At 43.0% G+C, this 20,202-nt stretch overlaps 1 protein-coding gene across 3 annotated transcripts in view; it reads right to left on the reverse strand.

Annotated features, from left to right (window-relative positions):
• The window catches only part of ARMC4 (armadillo repeat containing 4), a 378,797-nt gene that overhangs the window by 346,965 nt on the left and 11,630 nt on the right, over window positions 1–20,202 (reverse strand). For 2 of the 3 annotated variants that reach the window (XM_033931435.1, XM_033931436.1), the window contains exon 2: window positions 19,314–19,579. In XM_033931435.1, the coding sequence (XP_033787326.1) occupies window positions 19,314–19,537 (224 nt within the window). In that variant the 5' untranslated portion in view covers window positions 19,538–19,579. Of the gene's footprint in view, window positions 1–19,313; window positions 19,580–20,202 lie in introns of those variants that run through there. The other variant, XM_033931437.1, reaches the window with a different exon arrangement.

A 20,202-nucleotide genomic window follows, 5' to 3' on the forward strand; every position in this document is an offset into this window, starting at 1 on the left:
GTTGACATCGGAGGGAGGGCTTAAGCAAAGCCCTCCCTTCCTTCGACGTCAGCGCTGACATCGGGAAGACTTCCGGTCGGCTGAGTGCGGCAGGGCAGGTAGGGAGAAGGCAATGGCGTACCAAAAGGGGGGGCGGTCCGCCCCGGTTGCAGCCATGGGGGGGAGTGAGCACAGCCAGACAGGTCCTCTTACTTTTGTGGCGCTTCCCCCGACCGACCGACAACAGGCCCGGCCGACAAACCTCCCTGCCCTGTAGCCGCGAATCTAAATTACCTTCTTACAGCAGCTTCAATACTCCAGCTGCTGTAAGAAGGTAATTTAGATTCGCGGCTACAGGGCAAGGAGGTTTGTCTGACCGGGCCTGTTCTGTTGTCGGTCGGGTGGGGAAGCGTCACAAAGGTAAGGGGCAGGGAGGGAGAAAGGGAGGAAAGGTAGAGTGGAGAAGAAAAGATGCTTAAGGGAAATGGGTAAAACTGAGGGGGAAGAAGGCCGCTGAAAGCACTGGGGAAGACAAAGGGGTGGAGAAGGACGCTGAAAGGACATGGGGAAGACGGGAGGGGGGGAGAAGGATGCTGAAGACAAAGGGGTGGTGAAGGACGCTGAAAGCACATGGGGAAGACAAAGGGGTGGAGAAGGACGCTGAAAGGACATGGGAAGACGGGGGAGAAGGACGCTGAAAGGACATGGGGAAGACGGGGGGAGAAGGACGCTGAAAGGACATGGGGAAGACAGAGGGGGAAGAAGGACGCTGAAAGGACATGGGAAAGACAGAGGGGGAAGAAGGACGCTGAAAGGACATGGGAAAGACAGAGGGGGAAGGACGCTGAAAGGACATGGGGAAGACAGAGGGGGAAGAAGGACGCTGAAAGGACATGGGAAAGACAGAGGGGGAAGAAGGACGCTGAAAGGACATGGGGAAGACAGAGGGGGAAGAAGGACGCTGAAAGGACATGGGGAAGACAGAGGGGGGAGAAGGACGCTGAAAGGACATGGGGAAGACAGAGGGGGGAGAAGGACGCTGAAAGGACATGGGGAAGGCAGAGGGGGGAGAAGGATGCTGGCAGGACATGGGGAAGATGGGTGGGAGAAGGATACTGAAAGGAAATGGGGAAGAGAAAGTGGGGAGAAGACGCTGGCAGGGAAGAAGACAGAGATGCCAGACTATGGGGGGGAGAAAGGGAAGACGCAGAGTAAATGGAAGACGCAGAGAGGAGAGAGACAGTGGATGGAAGGAATTGAATGAGAACATGAGGAAAGCAGAAACCAGGCAACAAAGGTAGGAAAAAAATTCTTTTTTTTTTTTTTTGCTTCAGATTAAAGTAGTATATTAGTTGCGTTGATAAAAATGTATAAACATTAGAGGATCTGGTAGAAACCCATTTACAAAGTATGTATTCTTCCCAATTAATATTTCCAAATTAATAGTCTTTTTGCTTATTTTTAAATGGGTTTCTACCAGAGCCTTTAATTCAGTAGCATAATTAAATGAAATAACTATTTCTGTAGTTTATAGGGACGGGCAGGGACGTAGGAGATTCCTTGCGGGGACGGAGGGGATTCCTCGCGGGGACGGGTGGGGATGGAGGGATTCCTCGTGGGGACGGGTGGGGACAGGTGGGACTTTGGCGGGGACGGGTGGGATTTCTTTCCCCGTGCAACTCTCTAATTCAAGATTCATAGAGCTTTCTTTCAGTTCCTCTGCATCATTACCCTTGAAAACCATTTCCGATTCAGGTAGATCTCTTACATTTTCTTCCATAAAGACCGAAGCAAAGAATTCATTCAGTCTCTCTGCTATGGCCTTATCCTCCCTGAGCACCCCTTTTGCTTCCTTGATCATCCAACAGTCCCACTGATTTCCTCACAGGTTTTCTGCTTCTGATGTACCTAAAAAAACTGTTTATGAGATTTTGCCTCTTTTGCAAGTTTCTCTTCATATTCTGTCTTAGCTTTCTTTATCAATGCTTTGATCTAACTTGCCTGTGCTTGTGTCTCTTCTTATTTTCTTCATTCGGATCCTTTTTCCATTCTTTAAAGGATGTTTTCTTGGATCTAATAGCCTCTTTCACTTCACCTTTTAATCATGCTAGCTTTCATTTCCTCTTCTTTCCACCTTTGCTGATACGGGGAATACATCTGGTCTGGGCTTCCACGATGGTATTTTTAAATAACATCCATGCCTGGTTTACAGTCCTAACCTTTGCAAATGACCCTTTTAGCTTCTTTTTAATCATTTTCCTCATTTTATTATAGTTGCCCTTTCAAAAATAAATGCATCTACAGTAGATTTCTTCTGCGACTTCACTCCTGGTATCAGCTCAAATTTGATCACGTTATGATCACTGTTTCCCAGCAGACCCAACATAGTTAACGCCTGTACTATGCCTTGCATTCCACTAAGGACCAAATGTAAAATAGCTCCCCCTATTGTCAGCTCCCAATCCAGTTGCTCCAAGAAGCAGTCATATATGATATCTAGGAATTTTACCTCCCTAGCACTCCCCGATGTAACATTTAACCAGTCAATGTTGGGGTAATTGAAATCACTAAATGCCAAAAACTTTATCTCCTTCTGCTTAGTTTGGAGTAAATTATGACAAACAGACTGTGGTGGGGAAAAAAAACCCTCACACATTGTTAAGAAGCTCATTGACTTAGCTAAGAGAGCAAAGCAAGTGAGCCCTTAGTTCATCAAAAAACACTCCACCAGCCTGATATGATTCAATCTCACAAACAAAAAGCAGGAACAACAAAAGAAAGAAGTTCTTAACTGCTGAGATGAAAAAGTAGTCACTCAAAAAGGCAAAGTAAAGTTAAATGCAGTCCCAGGAGAAAGCACAATTGTATAGCATGTCAGCACAAAACAGAAAAAAAGAAAGAAAAGTATTTAGCTGTAAATTGAGTCCATAGCTGTAAGTGCTTCCCAACTCAGCGACAGATGAATGAAAAATGCTTGACTCCTGTGGTAACTACAATCCAAGAACTAAAGTTGTGCTTGACTCAAAACCAAAGGCTGATAAATATCCAAAAGGGCTGTAAAAACTAATACAAATTCTATTGTCTTTTTATTGGGTGTAATGCAGCTCCAAGTCCCCAGTAATTGAAATCACCCATTATTATGCTGTTGTCCAATTCTCTAGCTTTCCTAATCTCTGAAAACATTTCTTCATATGTCTGCTCATTTTGTCCTAGAGGACGGTAGTATAACCCTACCTTTATATCCCTTCCCTTCACACATGGAATTTCTTGAAGAGGTTTGTATAAAGGCAACTTTAAAAGATCTTCAGGAGGCTCATCAAAATCCAGAGCTTTTAGTAATTCTGCTCTGGGCTCTATGTCAGATTCCAACTGGACAGGCAAATCTGTTCCAAGTTGATTAATATATTTTATAAAAGGCAGTCCTTCCAGAGGGGATCTGCGCCTTGGTGGTGATAGGAGATGAGTCTGATGGTATACCATATGACTCAGGTGCAGACAATGCAGGATCCTTGTCAGTGTCAGTAGTATGGGTAGAAAGATCTGTATCAACTTCTATTACCTCTTGAGGCTCTTCAGAAGTTGAAGAGAGTTTCTTTTGAGAATGAGAAGCACGTTGACTTGACGAGCATTAAGAAGGACTCCTTCTATGTTGTCAGTACCGGTCCGATGAAGAGGAGAAGGTGGAATGTAACATAGCAGATGACGGTAGATAAAGACCCGAATGGTCCAACCAGTCTGCTCAACTTGATTCAAATTAAATTTTAAAAAAATTCTTCTTAATTATTTCTGGGCAAGAATCCAAAGCTCTACCTGGTACTTTGCTTGGGCTCCAACTGCTGAAGTCTCCGTCAAATTTCAATACAGCCCATCTACACCCTCCTAGCCATTGCAGCCCTCCCCCAGTCCATCCCCAACCAAAAGGCCATATATAGACATGTGGAGGGGCATAATAAAAAGGAACGTCTAAGTCCGTTTTCATCTAAGTCACAAGTAGTCCAAAGTAAAAAAAACAGCCTAGGACACATTTTTGTAAAATACGTCCAAATTTTTTTTGTTTCGAAAATCGTCTAAATATACGTCCTGCCGATCTGATCATCCAAGTTGCTAAATTGTCCAACTTTATAGCACTTTTTTGTCCAAGTCAAAAAAGCCCAAAACAAGCCCTGTTGGACGTGGAAGGGGTCTGCAAAGTGATGGGCTGAAAACCCAGACATGGCACCTAAATAGTGGGGTACCTTATAGGGCACTGCTGTGAACTTCACAAAAAGGGTGCCATGTCTTTATCTCACTTCAGCTTCCTTATAAGTCATGGTGAGCCCCCCAAGCCACCTCCAGAATCCCCTAGACCCACTTATCTACCACCCCAATAGCCCTTATGGCTGTAGGAGCCACTTATATGCCAGTACAAAAGGGGTTTGGGGGTGTATAGGGGAGTGCACATGTTTCAATATCAATGCAGTGATTACAGGGGCTTATGGGCATGGGTCCACCTCTCTATGGGTCCCTAACCCACCTCCAAGATGGTTTAAGACACCTCTGTGCACCATGATTAGGCTTTCCTATGCCAGGCTGCCAAGTGATGATCTAAACTAAACTAAACTAAACCTTAAGTTTATGTTCTGGAGGCACAATTTTCAAGTTGTGATTAATATTTTTATGGGGGTGGGGGGGTCAGTGATCACCGAGGTACAGGCCTTCTGGCTCTCATTCTCTCCGAGAGAACGAGAGCCAGAAGGCCTTCAGCATGCGCAGATGCTCAAGGCCCAGCCCAGGCAAGAGGCGGGAGTTCGCATTCACCCTTACAACAAGCAGAAGGGGTAAGGACCGTGCTTGGGAGGAAGGGCGGGCGGATCTTTTAAAAGCAAACATCATCTTCTAAAAGACACCATTCTCCAACAAAATCTACACATCCTCTTTATCAACGAAACCTGGCTTTCTGAAGGCGAGGAAGCTTACCTTTCCTTTTGTTGTCCCCCTAACTACGATTATATATGGAACCACCGCCATAATCGCAAAGGTGGAGGCTTAGCCATAATCTTCCTCAAAAACCTAATTAAGTTACACGACCAATCCATAAATAATTCCATAATTGAATACCTTCACATTAAAATTAACTTAAACCAAAAAATCGATCTTCTGCTACTTTATATCCCTCCCCCTATAGACCAACTAAAGTTAACCTCTTTTCATAACTTGCTTTTCGACTATTGTTCAACTTCCAATTGTCCGATTATACTGGGAGACTTCAACATTCATTTTGACAATCTTAATAATCCAAATACTTCAGATACACTAAATCTACTCAAAGAATTAGATATGCAAACAGTGATTCAAGAACCTACTCACTTGGCGCAACATACTCTCGACATGATCTTAACACCTAAATCCCAAACTATTCATCACTCAGTTCCAAACATCCTTCCAGTACCGTGGTCTGATCATAGTTTGATCTCTATTAACCTTTACCTTGCAGAATCCTTACCCTCAAACCATCTTTCAGAAATTAAAAAAATCTCATTTAGAGACTTTTCCAAACTAGAAATTTCGGATATCTCTCCGTTTTTCAGCCCTTCTACGACTTTTCCTAATTTTAACACCATTGAAGAACAACTTCAATTCTGGAACTTAACCCTTGAAACTATTCTAAACACTAAAACACCCTTAATCTCAAAAACTGTATCTTCTCGTAAACTTAAAAACCCTTGGTACTCCAAAGATTTATCTCTGTTAAAAACACAACTTCGTGCTTCAGAAAGGAAATGGCGTTCCTCTAAATCTCCATTTAATCTTCAACAATTCAATGACAACGCTTCTCTCTATAAAAATAAAATTACCCAGGCAAAAAAAATCATATTATATCAATAAAATTCAAAAAGCAAAAAACACTTCTGTCTTATTCAAAATTCTAAAATCCATCAGTCCGGAGACAAAAACCAAAACTTCTAATCAAAAATCAATTTTAACAGCACAAGAACTAGCAGACTATTTTTGCCAAAAAATTGCCACCATTAGACAAAACTTTGCTGGTAATACAACAATCATACCTGCATCTGAGGACACAAATAACAGTATACCAACAGCCAAATGCATTAACTTCAAAACACCATCCTGAGGAGAAATTGAAGGATACCTCAAATCAATTAATTTAAAAGGTTCTCCACTAGAAATTATCCCCCCATTTTATCTAAAGAAATTTTTTGACCACTTCGGCCCCTTTATTCTCTCTCTTATCCAAAACAGTTTGCTCTCTGCAACTGTTCCAATCTCTTGGAAAACTTCAATTGTCACACCAATAATAAAAAACTATAAAATTAGTCAAGACGATACCTCTAATTACCGCCCTATCTCCAACTTACCTTTTCTAATGAAACTCACTGAAAAACTAGTCTTCGAACAACTCTCAGATTTTATTGAATCTTCGAACGCCCTTCACCCTAACCAAACAGGTTTTCGAAAACATCACAGTACAGAATACTCAATGATCGGTCTTGTAACAAATATCCATTACTTTCTTGACCATCACAAATCTGTAGCCCTTTTCTCATTAGATTTATCTGCCGCATTCGATACAATTGACCACGAACTCTTATTAAATCGGATGAAATCATTAGGCATAGGTGGTCAAGTTCTAAAGTGGTTAACTTCCTTCCTATCAGACCGTTCCTCCCGAGTCAAATTCAATGACGTCTATTCTTCAAATTACACCTCAACCTATGGAGTGCCGCAAGGATCAATACTGTCACCTCTTTTATTTAACATTTTCTTATCACCATCTCGCAATCACTAGGCTTTACATCTTTTTCCTACGCAGATGATATTCAACTCTTACATCCCTTCAACCCAGAAAAAGATGAAGAAATAAAAGCCATTAATGAAAAACTAGAATTAATAAAAGACTGGTTAAATTGTAACAAGCTGGCTCTGAACATTCAAAAATCTAAAACCATGTTTTTTACCTGGAAAGGAAACTTAACACCAATTTCATCATTTATTCTAGACAACACCCCTCTGGAATCTGTACCTAAACTGAAAATCCTTGGAGTTATAGTTGACGTAGACTTATCATTTCACAGTCGTATCAGTGAAATAGTTAAATCATGCTTTCATAGATTACGTCTTATCCGTTCAATTTCCACTTTCCTAGACTCTAAATCGATCAATATTCTGGTCCACTCTCTGATCATATCCAAAATTGATTATTGTAACTCTCTCTTAATCAACATAACTCAGAAAGAAAAAAGACGACTTCAGTTAATTCAAAATACTGCAATAAAATTAATCCATAAAGCGAAAAAATATGATCACGTCACACCATTAATGATTAAATCACATTGGCTTCCCATTTCCCACCGAATTACCTTTAAAATTATATTTTTGGTATATAAAACACTAATTTTCAATGAACCACAATTTATGTCAAAAATGATTATCCCATATAATGCCTCACGCTCTTTACGATCATCCTCCTCAAACTTATTATCAATTCCCTCCTTGAAAATTATTGGCACAAGAAGAAATGATATATTTTCCGTTATGGCCCCTACATTATGGAATTCCCTACCAAACTATATTAGAAATGAAAAAGATCTTTTATCCTTTAAGAAAATTTTAAAAACCTTTCTATTTCAAGACGCGTTTGATACGTAATATAGCACACCTTAATTTTTTTACATTTTGTTGTAACTATTAAACTCACCAATCCCCTTCGCTCCTTATTGTGTTTTCCCTTTTATGTAAATTTCAACAGATAATGATATTGTAACTTTCCCCTCCTTTCCTATTCACTCATGTTTGTCCTTAACTCAACTGTTATAATGCCTTTTGATTTATATTGTTTGTCTTACGATTAACTCGTTCAAATTGTATGTGAGACCACCACCTGGTGGCTTTTAAACTGTACATTGCTTAGAAATCTTATATAAGCGATTCATCAAATGCTAATAAACTTGAAACTTCAGCACAGGGGTGCTTTGCGGTTCTCGCGGGGGGCGTTCGCGGGGGGGGGTTGCGATGCCGGTTCGGGGGGGTGCGATGCCGGTTAGAGTGGCGGGGAGGTGCTCGTACACCAGAACATGCTCGGTTTGCGAGGCAAAAGTATGCTGAGTGTTTTGCTCGTCTTGCAAAACACTCGCAAACCAGGTTACTCACAAACGAGGTTCCACTGTATTTGAATGTCTGAATCATATCTCCTCTGTCCCTTCTTTCTTCTAGAGCACGGGTGTTAAAGTCGGTCCTCGAGGGCCGCAATTCAATCGGGTTTTCAGGATTTCCCCAATGAATATGTATTGAAAGCAGTGCATGCAAATAGATCTCATGCATATACATTGGCGAAATCCTGAAAACCCGACTGGATTACGGCCCTCGAAGAGGGACTTTGACATCCCTGTTCTAGGGTATACATATTCAGGGCTTCCAGTCTCTCCTCATAAGTCTTCTGGCGCAAACCTCCTATCATTTTCGTCGCCCTCCTCTGGATCGCTTCAAGTCTTCTTACGTCCTTCACCAGATACGGTCTCCAAAACTGAACACAATATTCCAAGTGGGGCCTCACCTGTACAGGAGCATCAACACCTTCATAGAAAGTATAATTTACCAATCACTAAATCTTTTAGACCTTAATCAATCCCACGAGTAGGTTGCAAAATTATCCTTTTTATTTCTTTTCTTTTTTTTTCTTATGTGTTCCCACCAAATGTGTTCTTCCTTAAATGTTTCTTTTCTTTTTCTAAAGATTGTAGTTCATCCCCCTTGCCTTCTGTACCAGTTATGTATTAGAACGTATATAATTTGTATTAGAACGTATTTAATTTGTATTCAATGTTTTGTTTTGTCCTCCCCTTTTTAAAAAATGTTATACACATTGAAATATGATATTAAGTAGATAACAAATCTTAATAAAACTTGAAACTTCTTCCTACTATTGGCTATGCCTCTCTTTATACAGCCCAGCATCCTTCTGGCAGCAGCCACCGCATTGTCACACTTTTGTTTTGCCTTTAGATCTTCAGACACTATCACCCCAAGCTCCCTCTGCCCATCCGTGCATATCAGCCTCTCACCTCCCAGCATATGTGGTTCCTTCCAATTATTAATCCCCAAATGCATTACTCTGCATTTCTTTGCATTGAATTTTAGTTGCCAGATATTAGATCATTCCTCTAACTTTTGCAAATCCTTTTTCATATTTTCCACTCCCTCTTCGGTGTCTACTCTGTTACAAATCTTGGTATTATCCGCAAAAAGGCAAACTTTTCATTGTAATCCTTCAGCAATGTCGCTCACGAATATATTGAACAGGATTGGCCCCAGCCCCGAACACTGAGGGACTCCGCTATCACCTTTCCTTCCTCCGAGCGACTTCCATTAACCACCACCCTCTGGCGTCTGTCCAACAGCCAGTTTCTAATCCAGTTCACTACTTTGGGTCCTAACTTATTCAGCCCTTCAAGTTTGTTCAAGAGCCTCCTATGAGGAACCATATCAAAGGCTTTGCTGAAATCTAAGTAAATTATATCTGGCATAATTCCTCGATCCAGTTCTCTGGTCACCCAATCAGAAAATTAAATCAGGTTTGTTTGGCACGATTTACCTTTTGTAAAGCCATGTTGTCTCAGATCTTGTAACCCATTAGATTCTAGGAAGTTCACTATCCTTTCTTTCAGCAATACTTCCATTATTTTTCCAACAACTGAAGTGAGGCTTACCAGCCTGTAGTTTCCCGCTTCATCTCTGTGACCACTTTTGTTAATAGGGACCACATCCGCTCTCCTCCAAACCTCCACTCCCGTCTCCAGAGATTTATTGAATAAGTCTTTAATAGGACCCGCCAGTACCTCTCTGAGCTCCCTCAGTATCCTGGGACGGATCCTGTCTGGTCCCATCGCTTTGTCCACCTTCAGTTTTTCAAGTTGTTCATAAACACTTTCCTCCGTGAACAGCACAGAATCTACTCCATTATCTCGCGTTACTTTGCCATACAATCTCGGTCCTTCTCCAGGATTCTCTTTCGTGAACACAGAACAGAAGTATTTGTTTAGCACGTTTGCTTTTTCCTCATTACTCTCCACATATCGATTCCCAGCATCTTTTAGTTTAGCAATTCCATTTTTCAACTTCCTCCTTTCACTAATATATCAGAAAAAATTTTGTCTCCCTTTTTTACATTTTTAGCCATTTGTTCTTCTGCCTGCACTTTCGCCAGACGTATTTCTCTTGGCTTCTTTCAGTTTAACCCAGTAGTCCTTTCTGCACTCCTCTTCTTGGGGTTTTTTATATTTCACAAACGCTAGCTCTTTTTCTCTTGTTTTTATTTATTTTCTTCACATAAAGGTCCATATCCATTTTCATCGCTCCTTTCAGCTTAGACTACTGTTTTTCCACTTCATTTATGCCCTCCCATCCTAACAGCTCTTTGGTACTCTTCCATTTTATTAAAGTCCGTACGTTTGAAATCTAGGACTTTAAGTATCGTTCGGCCACTCTCCACTTTAGCCGTTACATCAAACCAAACAGTTTGATGATCGCTACTTGCCAGGTGCACACCCACTCGAACATTAGAGATACTCTTTCCATTTGTGAGGACTAGATCCAATATCGTTTTTCCCCTTGTGGGTTCCGTCACCATTTGTCTGAGCAGAGCTTCTTAAAAGGTATCCACAAACTCCCTACTTCTTTCTGTTTCCACAGACGGAACATTCCAGTCCGCATCCAGCAGGTTGAAATCTCTCAACAGCAGTACCTCCTCTTTCCTTCCAAACTTTTGGATATCCACAATCAGATCCTTATCAGTTTGCTGTGATTGAATCTGAGGTCTGTAGACTATACCCATGTAGATAGAAATTCCATATTCTCTATTCAGAGTGATCTATATCACTTCTTCCTCTCTCCAGGTCCCTTGCATTTCGGTTGCTTGGATATCGATCTTTACATAGAGAGCAACTCCTCCACCTTTTTGACCATCTCTGTCCTTCCTAAAAAGATTGTATCCTGGTATGTTTGCATCCCATCCACGGGATTCATGGAAATGATGTCGAGAGTGAGAAGATCTGGACTTACTTCGATGTAAAGGAGAAACTTTGGACTGACATAGAGGTGAAGGAGAATCAGTACCATGCTTGCGTCAAGGCGAAAGAGAACCGGTATCGGGAGATGTTCGCCTGCTCTTAGGAGGAGTATCAGTATTGATGTCCATCAATGCTTTGATGCAGAACTGGACTTACTTCAATGTAAGGGAGAAACTTTGAACTGACATCGAGATAAAGTGGAATCGGTATCATGCTTGCATCGAGGTGATAAAGAACCAGTAACGGGAGATGTTTGTCTGCTTTTAGGAGGAGCATCGGTCTCCGATGTTGATGTCCATCGATGCTTCGATGCAGAACTAGCATCAGTACCCTTGGACCCTTGTGTGCCATGCTCAGACTAGGCCGGTACCAAAGGAAGTAGGACTAGAAGCAGTGCTGCATGCAGCCTTAAGATGTCTCTGATCTCCTTCAGGAAGGTCTCCCTTAGCTGTTCTCAGAAGATCTGTACCGATACTGCTGGCTCAACAGCCAGTACCATCGGTGCTGCAGGGCATCTAGGGGTTGGTGATCTCGATGCACAACCCCAAGGTGACATCGTCTGCACTAAAGGAGATCGCTGGCATCAACGCTTGGCATGTATCAAGTGACTCGATACAGAAAATGTCTGTGGCATTGATGGGGTAGTAGAGGATTTCTTAGGTGGTCTACTGGATGTAGGAATGGCGTCCGACATCAAGGGAGGAGATGATGCTGGTAACATCTTTGGAGGAAAGGTGGGAGAGGGAAGATATGATAGAGATGTTTAAATACCTACATGATGTAATGCGCATGAGTCGAGTCTCTTTCATTTGAAAGGAAGCTCTGCAATGAGATGGCATAGGATGAAGTTAAGAAGTGATAGGCTCCGGAATAATCTAATGAAATACTTTTTTTACAGAAAGGGTGGTAGATGTGTGGAACAGTCTCCCAGTACAGGTGGTGGAGACAGAGAGACTGTCCAATTTCTTTTTTTTTTAAATACTTTATTGAAATTTTAAACATACAGCATCAATACTTCAAACCATACTCAAATACAGAAGAAATATCCCAACAGACACAAAACAGCCCACCCCTCCCATCCCGGCCCACAGAACAGATTTATAGGACCTTACTAATCTAATCTAATCTAATCTAAACCTTAAGTTTATATACTGCATCATCTCCATGAGAATGGAGCTCGACACGGTTTACAAGAACTTAAAATAGTGGGTAGAGAAGAAGAAAAAGGATTGACTCTCATTTCCAAATAAGCTCTATACATTCCCCTTACTCTTTTTCCAAGCAATGTACATATCCCAAGTTTTATGATAAAGAGGCAAAGTTTTCCTGCGTATATCCGTAAGTTTAAACATCAATTGTATGTGATCAAGTCTTTTCAATAGCACCGCTCAATCAGGGAGCCTCGTGGAGCGCCACAGGCATGCCAAAGTCATTCTTGCTGCTGTAAATATAAAAATCGCCAGTCTGTGTTCATAGGGATCATAACCAGGAGATGACTTATTCAATAAGCAAGAAGCAGGTAATACTGGAAAATGTTTCCCTGTGATATCTACCAAATGTTGACCCACCCTATACCAAAACCCACACCAAGGGACAGTCCCACCAGATATGATTAAAATCACCTCTCCAGCATCGAGAATCAGAATGGCCATATATCTTAGCCAATATGCTGGGGATCAGGTACCAACGATAATAGATCTTATAACTGTTTTCAATCATGTTAGCAGACAGAGGGAGAGAAAAGAGAGATCCATCCCATTCCCATCCTAGTTCTCTCTCCCAAGCTTCTCTATATGAATCTTGGGGTGCTTCTCTATATAAAAGTGCTAAATAAAGCCTGGAAATCTCATCCCGCCCCAGGCCCTTATGAATAGCCTGTCCTAGGAAAGTCTCACCCAAGCTTAATTCCCAAAATGCCTGCCGCCCCAAGAACATGCACAGTTGTGTATATACAAAAGAATCTTTGTCCCATAGGCCATATTCCTCTTGTAAACTTTCAAAGGAGAGGAGCCCCTAATCTTGCCAGACTTGGCCTAAAGTTCACAACCCCGCATGGACCCATTGCCGATAAATTGGTTCTTCCCTTCCAGGGAAGAAATTAGGAGTAAAATGAATAGGGGTGCTAAGAAAATATTTACGGTCAGAGAACATTTGCCTCTGTATAATATACCACGTTTGAAGAATGGCTTGCAAGAACGGATTTGGTGTGGAGAGATGGACACGTAATACGGATAAAGGCGCCCAGGGCAATCGCTACAGTGATAGGTCAGGAAAGACTGCCTGTTCCAGACACATCCAGGGCTTACTAGCGTAATTAGTCCAAGCAGCAAGCTCTTGCAATAGAGCTGCCCTTTAGTAAAGAATAAAGCATGGAACCCCCATCCCTCCCCTGTGCTTCAGTTGATATAACAAGGCTCGATGTACCCGTGGTGGTCTCTTCTGCCATATAAAAGTAAACACTTTACACGTAAGGGTATGGAAAAATTCCCTGGGTAAAACTATTGGAAGGGCCATGAAATAAGAGAGTAGTTTGCGTAAAAGCATCATTTTGACTGCTGCTATCTGGCCGAGCCATCCCAGGGTCAAGCCCCTCCCAGCGATCCAACTCTATCATGATAGAGTCCACAAGTTATGGATAATTAAACTTGTACAAGTCAGCTGGGTCTGCAGTTAAATAAACAACTAGATATGAAAGATGTTTTGAGACCCACTGAAAAGAGAATCGTAGCTGAAGATTCTGCACCTGTGAATATTCTAGATTAATGTTGAGGATCATAGATTTAGTCATGTTAACCTTAAATCCTGCTACCGTTCCATAGTTATCCAACACTACCATCAAAGATGCAAGGGATGACTCCAGTTCACTAACAAACAATAACACATCATCTGCGAATAATAAAATTTTGTATTCCCTCACCACCACCACCACCATTGAGAGGCCTCAAATACTCTCTTGAGTTCATACCATACAAGCCAATGGTTCAATGGAAAGTGTGAAAAGAAGCAGTGACAGTGCACAACCCTGGTGGGTACCCCTCTCTAATTCTAATGGATCTGTGAGAAAGCCATTGATCTTGAATCGGGAGAGCGGTGCTATATAAAGTAATCTGATCCAGACTAAAAATTGGGCCTGAAAGCCCAACTTCTTAAGCAATTGAAAAACAAATATCCAACTCACCCCTTCGAACGCCTTTTTTGCTTCCAAAGATAACATTAGAGAAGGTGTTTGTTGGTCACAGGCATAACAAATCAAGTGACAGACCGACTTGATATTGCCAAACATTTGGCGCTGACATATGAAACCTGCCTGAGGCATGGTATATCCTGAATGAGGCATATCCTATCCTGAATGAGGCATGGCATAAGCGGTTGAAGCCTCAATGCTAAGATTTTGGAAAAGATTTTGTAATCCTTTTAGGCTGTTATGCGGTATACAAGTTTTTAATAAACATACACAAAATAAACATAAACATAATCCGAATTTAGTACTGCAATGGGACGATATAATGCACACTGGTCCACTGGTCTTCCTGGCTTCAAAAACAAGGTCACTGCAGCTAGCCACCAAGAATAAGGTAATTGTGACTCTGACCCCAATGTATTGAAAACCTTAGTCATTATAGGATTTAAGAGGTCCTTAAAACTTTTATAGAATCCATTAGTAAAGCCATCTAAACCTAGTGAAGTACCCAGAGGAAGTACACCTCCTCAGTTGAAATCGGCAATGAGAGCAAACTTGCATCTCCATCAGATAACCTCAGAAGAGGAATCTAATCCAAATACCTCTCCCAGTGACATAAGATCCTCCCGTTGATACAGTGTTTTATAGTAATCTCAAAATGCTTTCCCAATCTTCCTAGAGGAGGTAAGTTTCTAGCCTGTACCCAATGAGAGAACAGAGATCGTATAGCGTTCAACCTGTTTTTTAAGTTTATGGGCCAGTAACCGGCTCACCTTATCCCCAAAAGCAAAATATTCTTGGTTTACGCGCTGTAAGTCAACCACTAATTTATCTAGTTCTATAGTTTTCAATCACTGCCACAATGCATGTAGTTGCTCTCTCTCCTCTGGTGACACCTGCAATTGCTTTACTTTCCAGCAAGGCCATCTGTTCCCTAACAGAATGTTCTTCCAATGCCCTAGTATGACCTATATGTGCGCTCAGAGCTATTATCTTTCCTCTAAGGACTACCTTGAGGGCCTCCCACACTATAATCGGCAGAGTTTCTTCCAAATCGTTAAATTGCAAATATTCTACTATGGCATTCTCTATAGATTCAGTGTGTGTCGATTCAGACAGCAATGCTTCCAGAAATCGCCAGGGCGGTTTCGGTCACCGCTCCATACCTCCAGTAAGTGTTAGGAGAATTGGTGAATGATCAGAATGCACACTAGATGCGATATGACATGAATGTGAGTCCCACAAAAGAGCGGCCTCCCCAACCACAGACCTATTCGCAAATAGGAGTCATGTAAAGGCGAAAAATAAGTATACTCTTTCTCACCTGGATGTATCTGCCTCCACAAGTCCACTAGCCCTCAATGACGTAATCCCGAGTGCAAACTTTCTCTATCAGTATGTGCATATGTTATCAGCAATGTCAAGTTATCTAGCGCGGGTCTAAAGTCAAGTTAAAAATCTCCCCTACAATAAGGGTCAACTCTGCCCAGGACTGCAGAAGAGTGTCTATGTTCTGATAAAACTCCCGTTGCTCCTCATTAGGCGCATAAATATTAAGTAATGTGTATACCACTTCTCCAAGCTGTACTACTAGAAAGAGATATCTCCCCTCTGTCTCTTGAGCCATGCGAAGAGCCTGCACCAGAATACCCTTTGCAAACAATATGCCAATCCCTCGGGACTTTATATTGGCCTGATTAGAACCACCTCAACCAGACAAAGAAGAACCAACGCTCCATTCACATACTCCCCAATCAGAGAAAACTGTACAATGCCTCCTGGCCACACAAGCAGCGAGATTAGACCACCAGCTCTCTACTTTGCTGATAATGACCCCAGACTACAGAACATTTAGAAAAGAAATAAAAATCATACTATTTTAAAAAAAACCCTGATACCCAACAATCAAAACCAACCTAACGCCTCTCTACTCTCCAAAACAATCTAATGCCACAAGAACCACCTCATCTCTACGAACCAATCTATCTATTCAATAATTCCTCTGGAAATGGCCACATAGATCCTTTATGTAATCCGCCTTGAACCGCAAGGTAATGGCGGAATAGAAATCACTAATGTAATGTAATGTAATTAGATACCAAATATTGGTGAGGAAATCCTCCATGCTGCCGCAAGTATTCGTATTTAACCCAAAAGTGTGTTTCTTGCACAAATACTACATGGGCCTTAAGTCGAGCCAGTTCTTTAAAAAGCAAGCGCCTCTTAGTGGGTATGTTGAGCCCCCTGACATTCAAAGTCAGGAACCTCAAGTATGTCCCCTCTCTAGCCATTCATACCAGTGGTTAAAGAGCAGACACCTTAGGAAAAGAGAGAAGAGAAAAATAAAGAAACAAGGCCCTGGTCAAGCTATCAAGTCCTCTCCGCCTCCCATCCCCACCATTCCTCATCATCCTTCCTAAACATCCCCCCCCCCGTCCCAACCCTCCCAGCCCACTCCTCACCCTCCCTCCCCTTTCTACCCCCCAAAACCAACAATTATGGCTAGGCCCTGGATTAAACAAGCCCGTTATACTTAGAGGGGGGAAGCTGCACCCGTATGCCTCCCAGCAAGGTAGATTCACAATGCAATACAACTCCAAAATCTATAACATTGCAAATAACAATCAAACATTCAACCAAATTAGGTATGCACAAGGGACTGGGCCCCTTTGTTTGACCTCTAAAGCAGAGCTCCTTGGAGTTCAGAAAACTTCCCCCTGTTCCGCTGCCAGCCGACAGCAGAAGTGCTCAAAGTATCATTCTCTTATCCAAGGGGTCTGGATCTCAAGCTGGTTTCCCAGTCTGCTTGTGTTGAGGATCCTCAGACAACTTATTTCTGGCCATCTGCCTGGCCAATCGCCCACCTGTTCTAGTGGTCTGCTGCCATCTCAGTTTCGGGATTTGGGAAGCCTCTGGCTGGATTCTCCCTGGCGGTTCCCCACGAACATGGTCCTTGTCGGCTAAATGCTCTGCAGGAAATTGTGTAGATGTTTCGTCCAAAGACCGGATAGTTCATAATTTCCCTGCCCAATAGAACATACCGTCATCTATACTTGATGTGCTTCTCTCGCAGGCTAAGTAAGAAGGGTCACAACTCAGCTCTGTGATGTAGTGTTATGGAGGCCCAGTCCTGGTACAGCTCAACATCATAAGTGTCCCATTGAATATTATCACGAGCCCTTGTTGCTTTCATCACTTCCTCTTTTAGTTTGTAATTCGTAAAGCATGCTATTATGTCCCGAGATTTATTACCTTGCAAGGCTGATAGAACTCGATGGGCTCGTTCTAGTTGGATTGAATCTGGAGGCCTGGGTGCAGCCTCCATAGAAAATACCATGCTGGCAATCTCTTGAACTACCCTAGTGAAATCAGAGTAATCCCCGTGTTCTGGTATTCCCCGGATCCGCAGGTTGGAGCAGCGGCTTCTATTTTCAAGATCCTTAAGCTTATCAAGAACATAGGATTGTTGAGTTGCCATCTCACTTGCACGGGCATCTAGTAAAGAGTCACCTGCTCTTGTTCCTTGTATTTCAGTTTCACTCACGTGCTGCCCCAGCTCCAAGATTTCTCCTCTGAGTTCTGCAGCCAGAGTAGAGAGCTCTTCCCGCATTGTTTTAACATCTGCTCGGATCTCGTACAGCATGGCTCGCACTTCCTCCATCGGGTCCGGCACTCGTGTGATAACCTCACCTTAATCCATTCCCATACTTGGGGTGATCGTCAGTGAGGATATGAAAGTTGCCAAGCAAGTGGAGCATGCTTCATCCAAGGCAAGACAAATTATGGGTTGCATACGCAGGGGTTTCGTCAGCCGTAAGCCTGAAGTCATTATGCCATTGTATAGATCCAAGGTGAGGCCCCACCTGGAATACTGTCTGCAATTCTGGAGGCCGCATTATCGCAAGGATGTGCTGAGACTGGAGTCGGTCCAGAGAATGGCCACCCGGATGGTCTCGGGACTCAAAGATTTCCGTACGAGGAACGGCTGGATAAGTTGCAGCTGTACTCACTCGAGGAACGCAGAGAGAGGGGTGACATGATCGAGACATTCAAGTATCTCACGAGCCGCATCGAGGTGGAAGAAGATATCTTCTTTTTCAAGGGTCCCGGGGCAACAAGGGGGCATCCATGGAAAATCAGGGGCGGGAAACTGCACGGGGACACCAGGAAATTCTTTTTCACTGAAAGGGTGGTTAATCGCTGGAATAGTCTTCCACTTCAGGTTATTGAGGCCAGCAGCGTGCCTGATTTTAAGGCCAAATGGGATAGACACGTTGGATCTATTCACAGAGAAAGGTAGGGGAGGGTCATTGGGGTGGGCAGACTAGATGGGCCGTGGCCCTTATCTGCCGTCTATTTCTATGTTTCTATGTTTTTATGTTTCTATACTTGGGTCCGCTGTCAGCGCCACTGGCTGTTCTGTACACACCGCCATTTTGTTGCGTGCCTGGGAGCTAGGGATAAAAGTGAACTCTTGAAGTGTTCACCGCCATTGTCCGGGTTTCAACCCACTCGATATGAGCCCGGGAGACTTCGGACACCAGAGGAGATCGGGAGTGAATTTAGCCTGCTAAGAAGTGCGATGGGGTGCTTAATTACAGGAAGGCATATGGAGCTTCTTTCTCAGCCGACCATTCCAGCTGGTGACATCACTCCCCCTTTCCCCCTCTTCCCCCCCCCCCGACTGTGTATGATTTCAAGAAAGCCTGAGATAGGCACACGGGATCTCTTGGACAGAGAAAGAGATAGTGGTTGCTGTGGATGGGCAGACTGGATGGGCCATTTGGCCTTTATCTGCAATCATGTTTCTATGTTTCAGAGTAGGTATAAAAACTGATGCAGGAATCTCTTCCCTTATGTGTACATTCCCATTGTAAAACTGGAAACTTATGCTTTGCCCAACTCATACCACACCCACAACACATCTCCTTCGCTTTTATGAATCCCAGCAGGTAAATAGCAACTTTCTATAATCTGCATGTGTGAATTATACTATTTGCAGGTGTAGATGTTTTTAAAATAACCTTATAATCTACAAACATCTAAACTAAATTAACTTTAAAGTTTTATAACTGTTAACTTGCACTCACCTAGTTTCATAACCAGATTCAAACACTAAAGGATTCATACTTGTAGTCCATTCTAATGGTTCTCGGAAAACAAATGTGGCTTCTTGAGGATGTTTTCTGCTGAAATTCTCCACATAATTAATAATGTCATTTAGAAGAGATTCATTCAAAGGGGTGATTTCCAGTTTCCCAGCTCCAAAACCAGCAGTAGTCCATTGTGCTGCTCTTGACAATGTCACTCCCATGGTACCAGATAATGTTCAAATGTTAACCTTAGCACACAAAACCTAATAGAAGAATAAAAATAGCATATTAGATTTTATTTTGTTCAGGTATAGAAACCAAATGAAATGTATTCTTACTTATTATGGTAAACTTCCTTTCCTCGAATCCTGCTACACTAGTGACATGCGCTCTAAGGTGAGCGCATGAGCGATCGCTCACTATTTTCAGTGGCGTCGCTCATACGCTTTCCCCTGTCGCTCACTCGAGGGAGGTGAGAGGAAGCGGCAGCCTGTATTTTCCAAAGTTGAAAGATGCAGCGGCGGCTCCTCTCAAGATCCCCGACTGCATCGGACTTCATGAGAGGAGCCGCTGCCACGTTTTCAGTGGCTACCAAGGAGGGGGGGGGGGGGTTCCGCTCCGGCTGTGCACTTCCCCTAAGGCTGCAGTCGGAGAGGAAGTTCGGGCCAGCCAATCGCTGCCTTGCTGGGCGGAACTTCCTCTCCGACGGCAGAATTGACGTCGGGGGAAGCAGAGAGAGCTTGGGGCAGCCGCGGCGGTGGATTTGGGGCCTGTTTCCCCCCCATGGTTGCAGCGGTGGTTTGGGGGCCTGTTTCCCCCGATGGTTGCAGCGGTGGCTTTGGGCCTGTTTCCCCCCGATGGTTGCGGCGGTGGCTTTGTGGAGGGT

Source organism: Geotrypetes seraphini, chromosome 2 (genome assembly GCF_902459505.1).
Source record: "Geotrypetes seraphini chromosome 2, aGeoSer1.1, whole genome shotgun sequence".
Classification (NCBI taxonomy): Eukaryota; Metazoa; Chordata; class Amphibia; order Gymnophiona; family Dermophiidae; genus Geotrypetes; species Geotrypetes seraphini.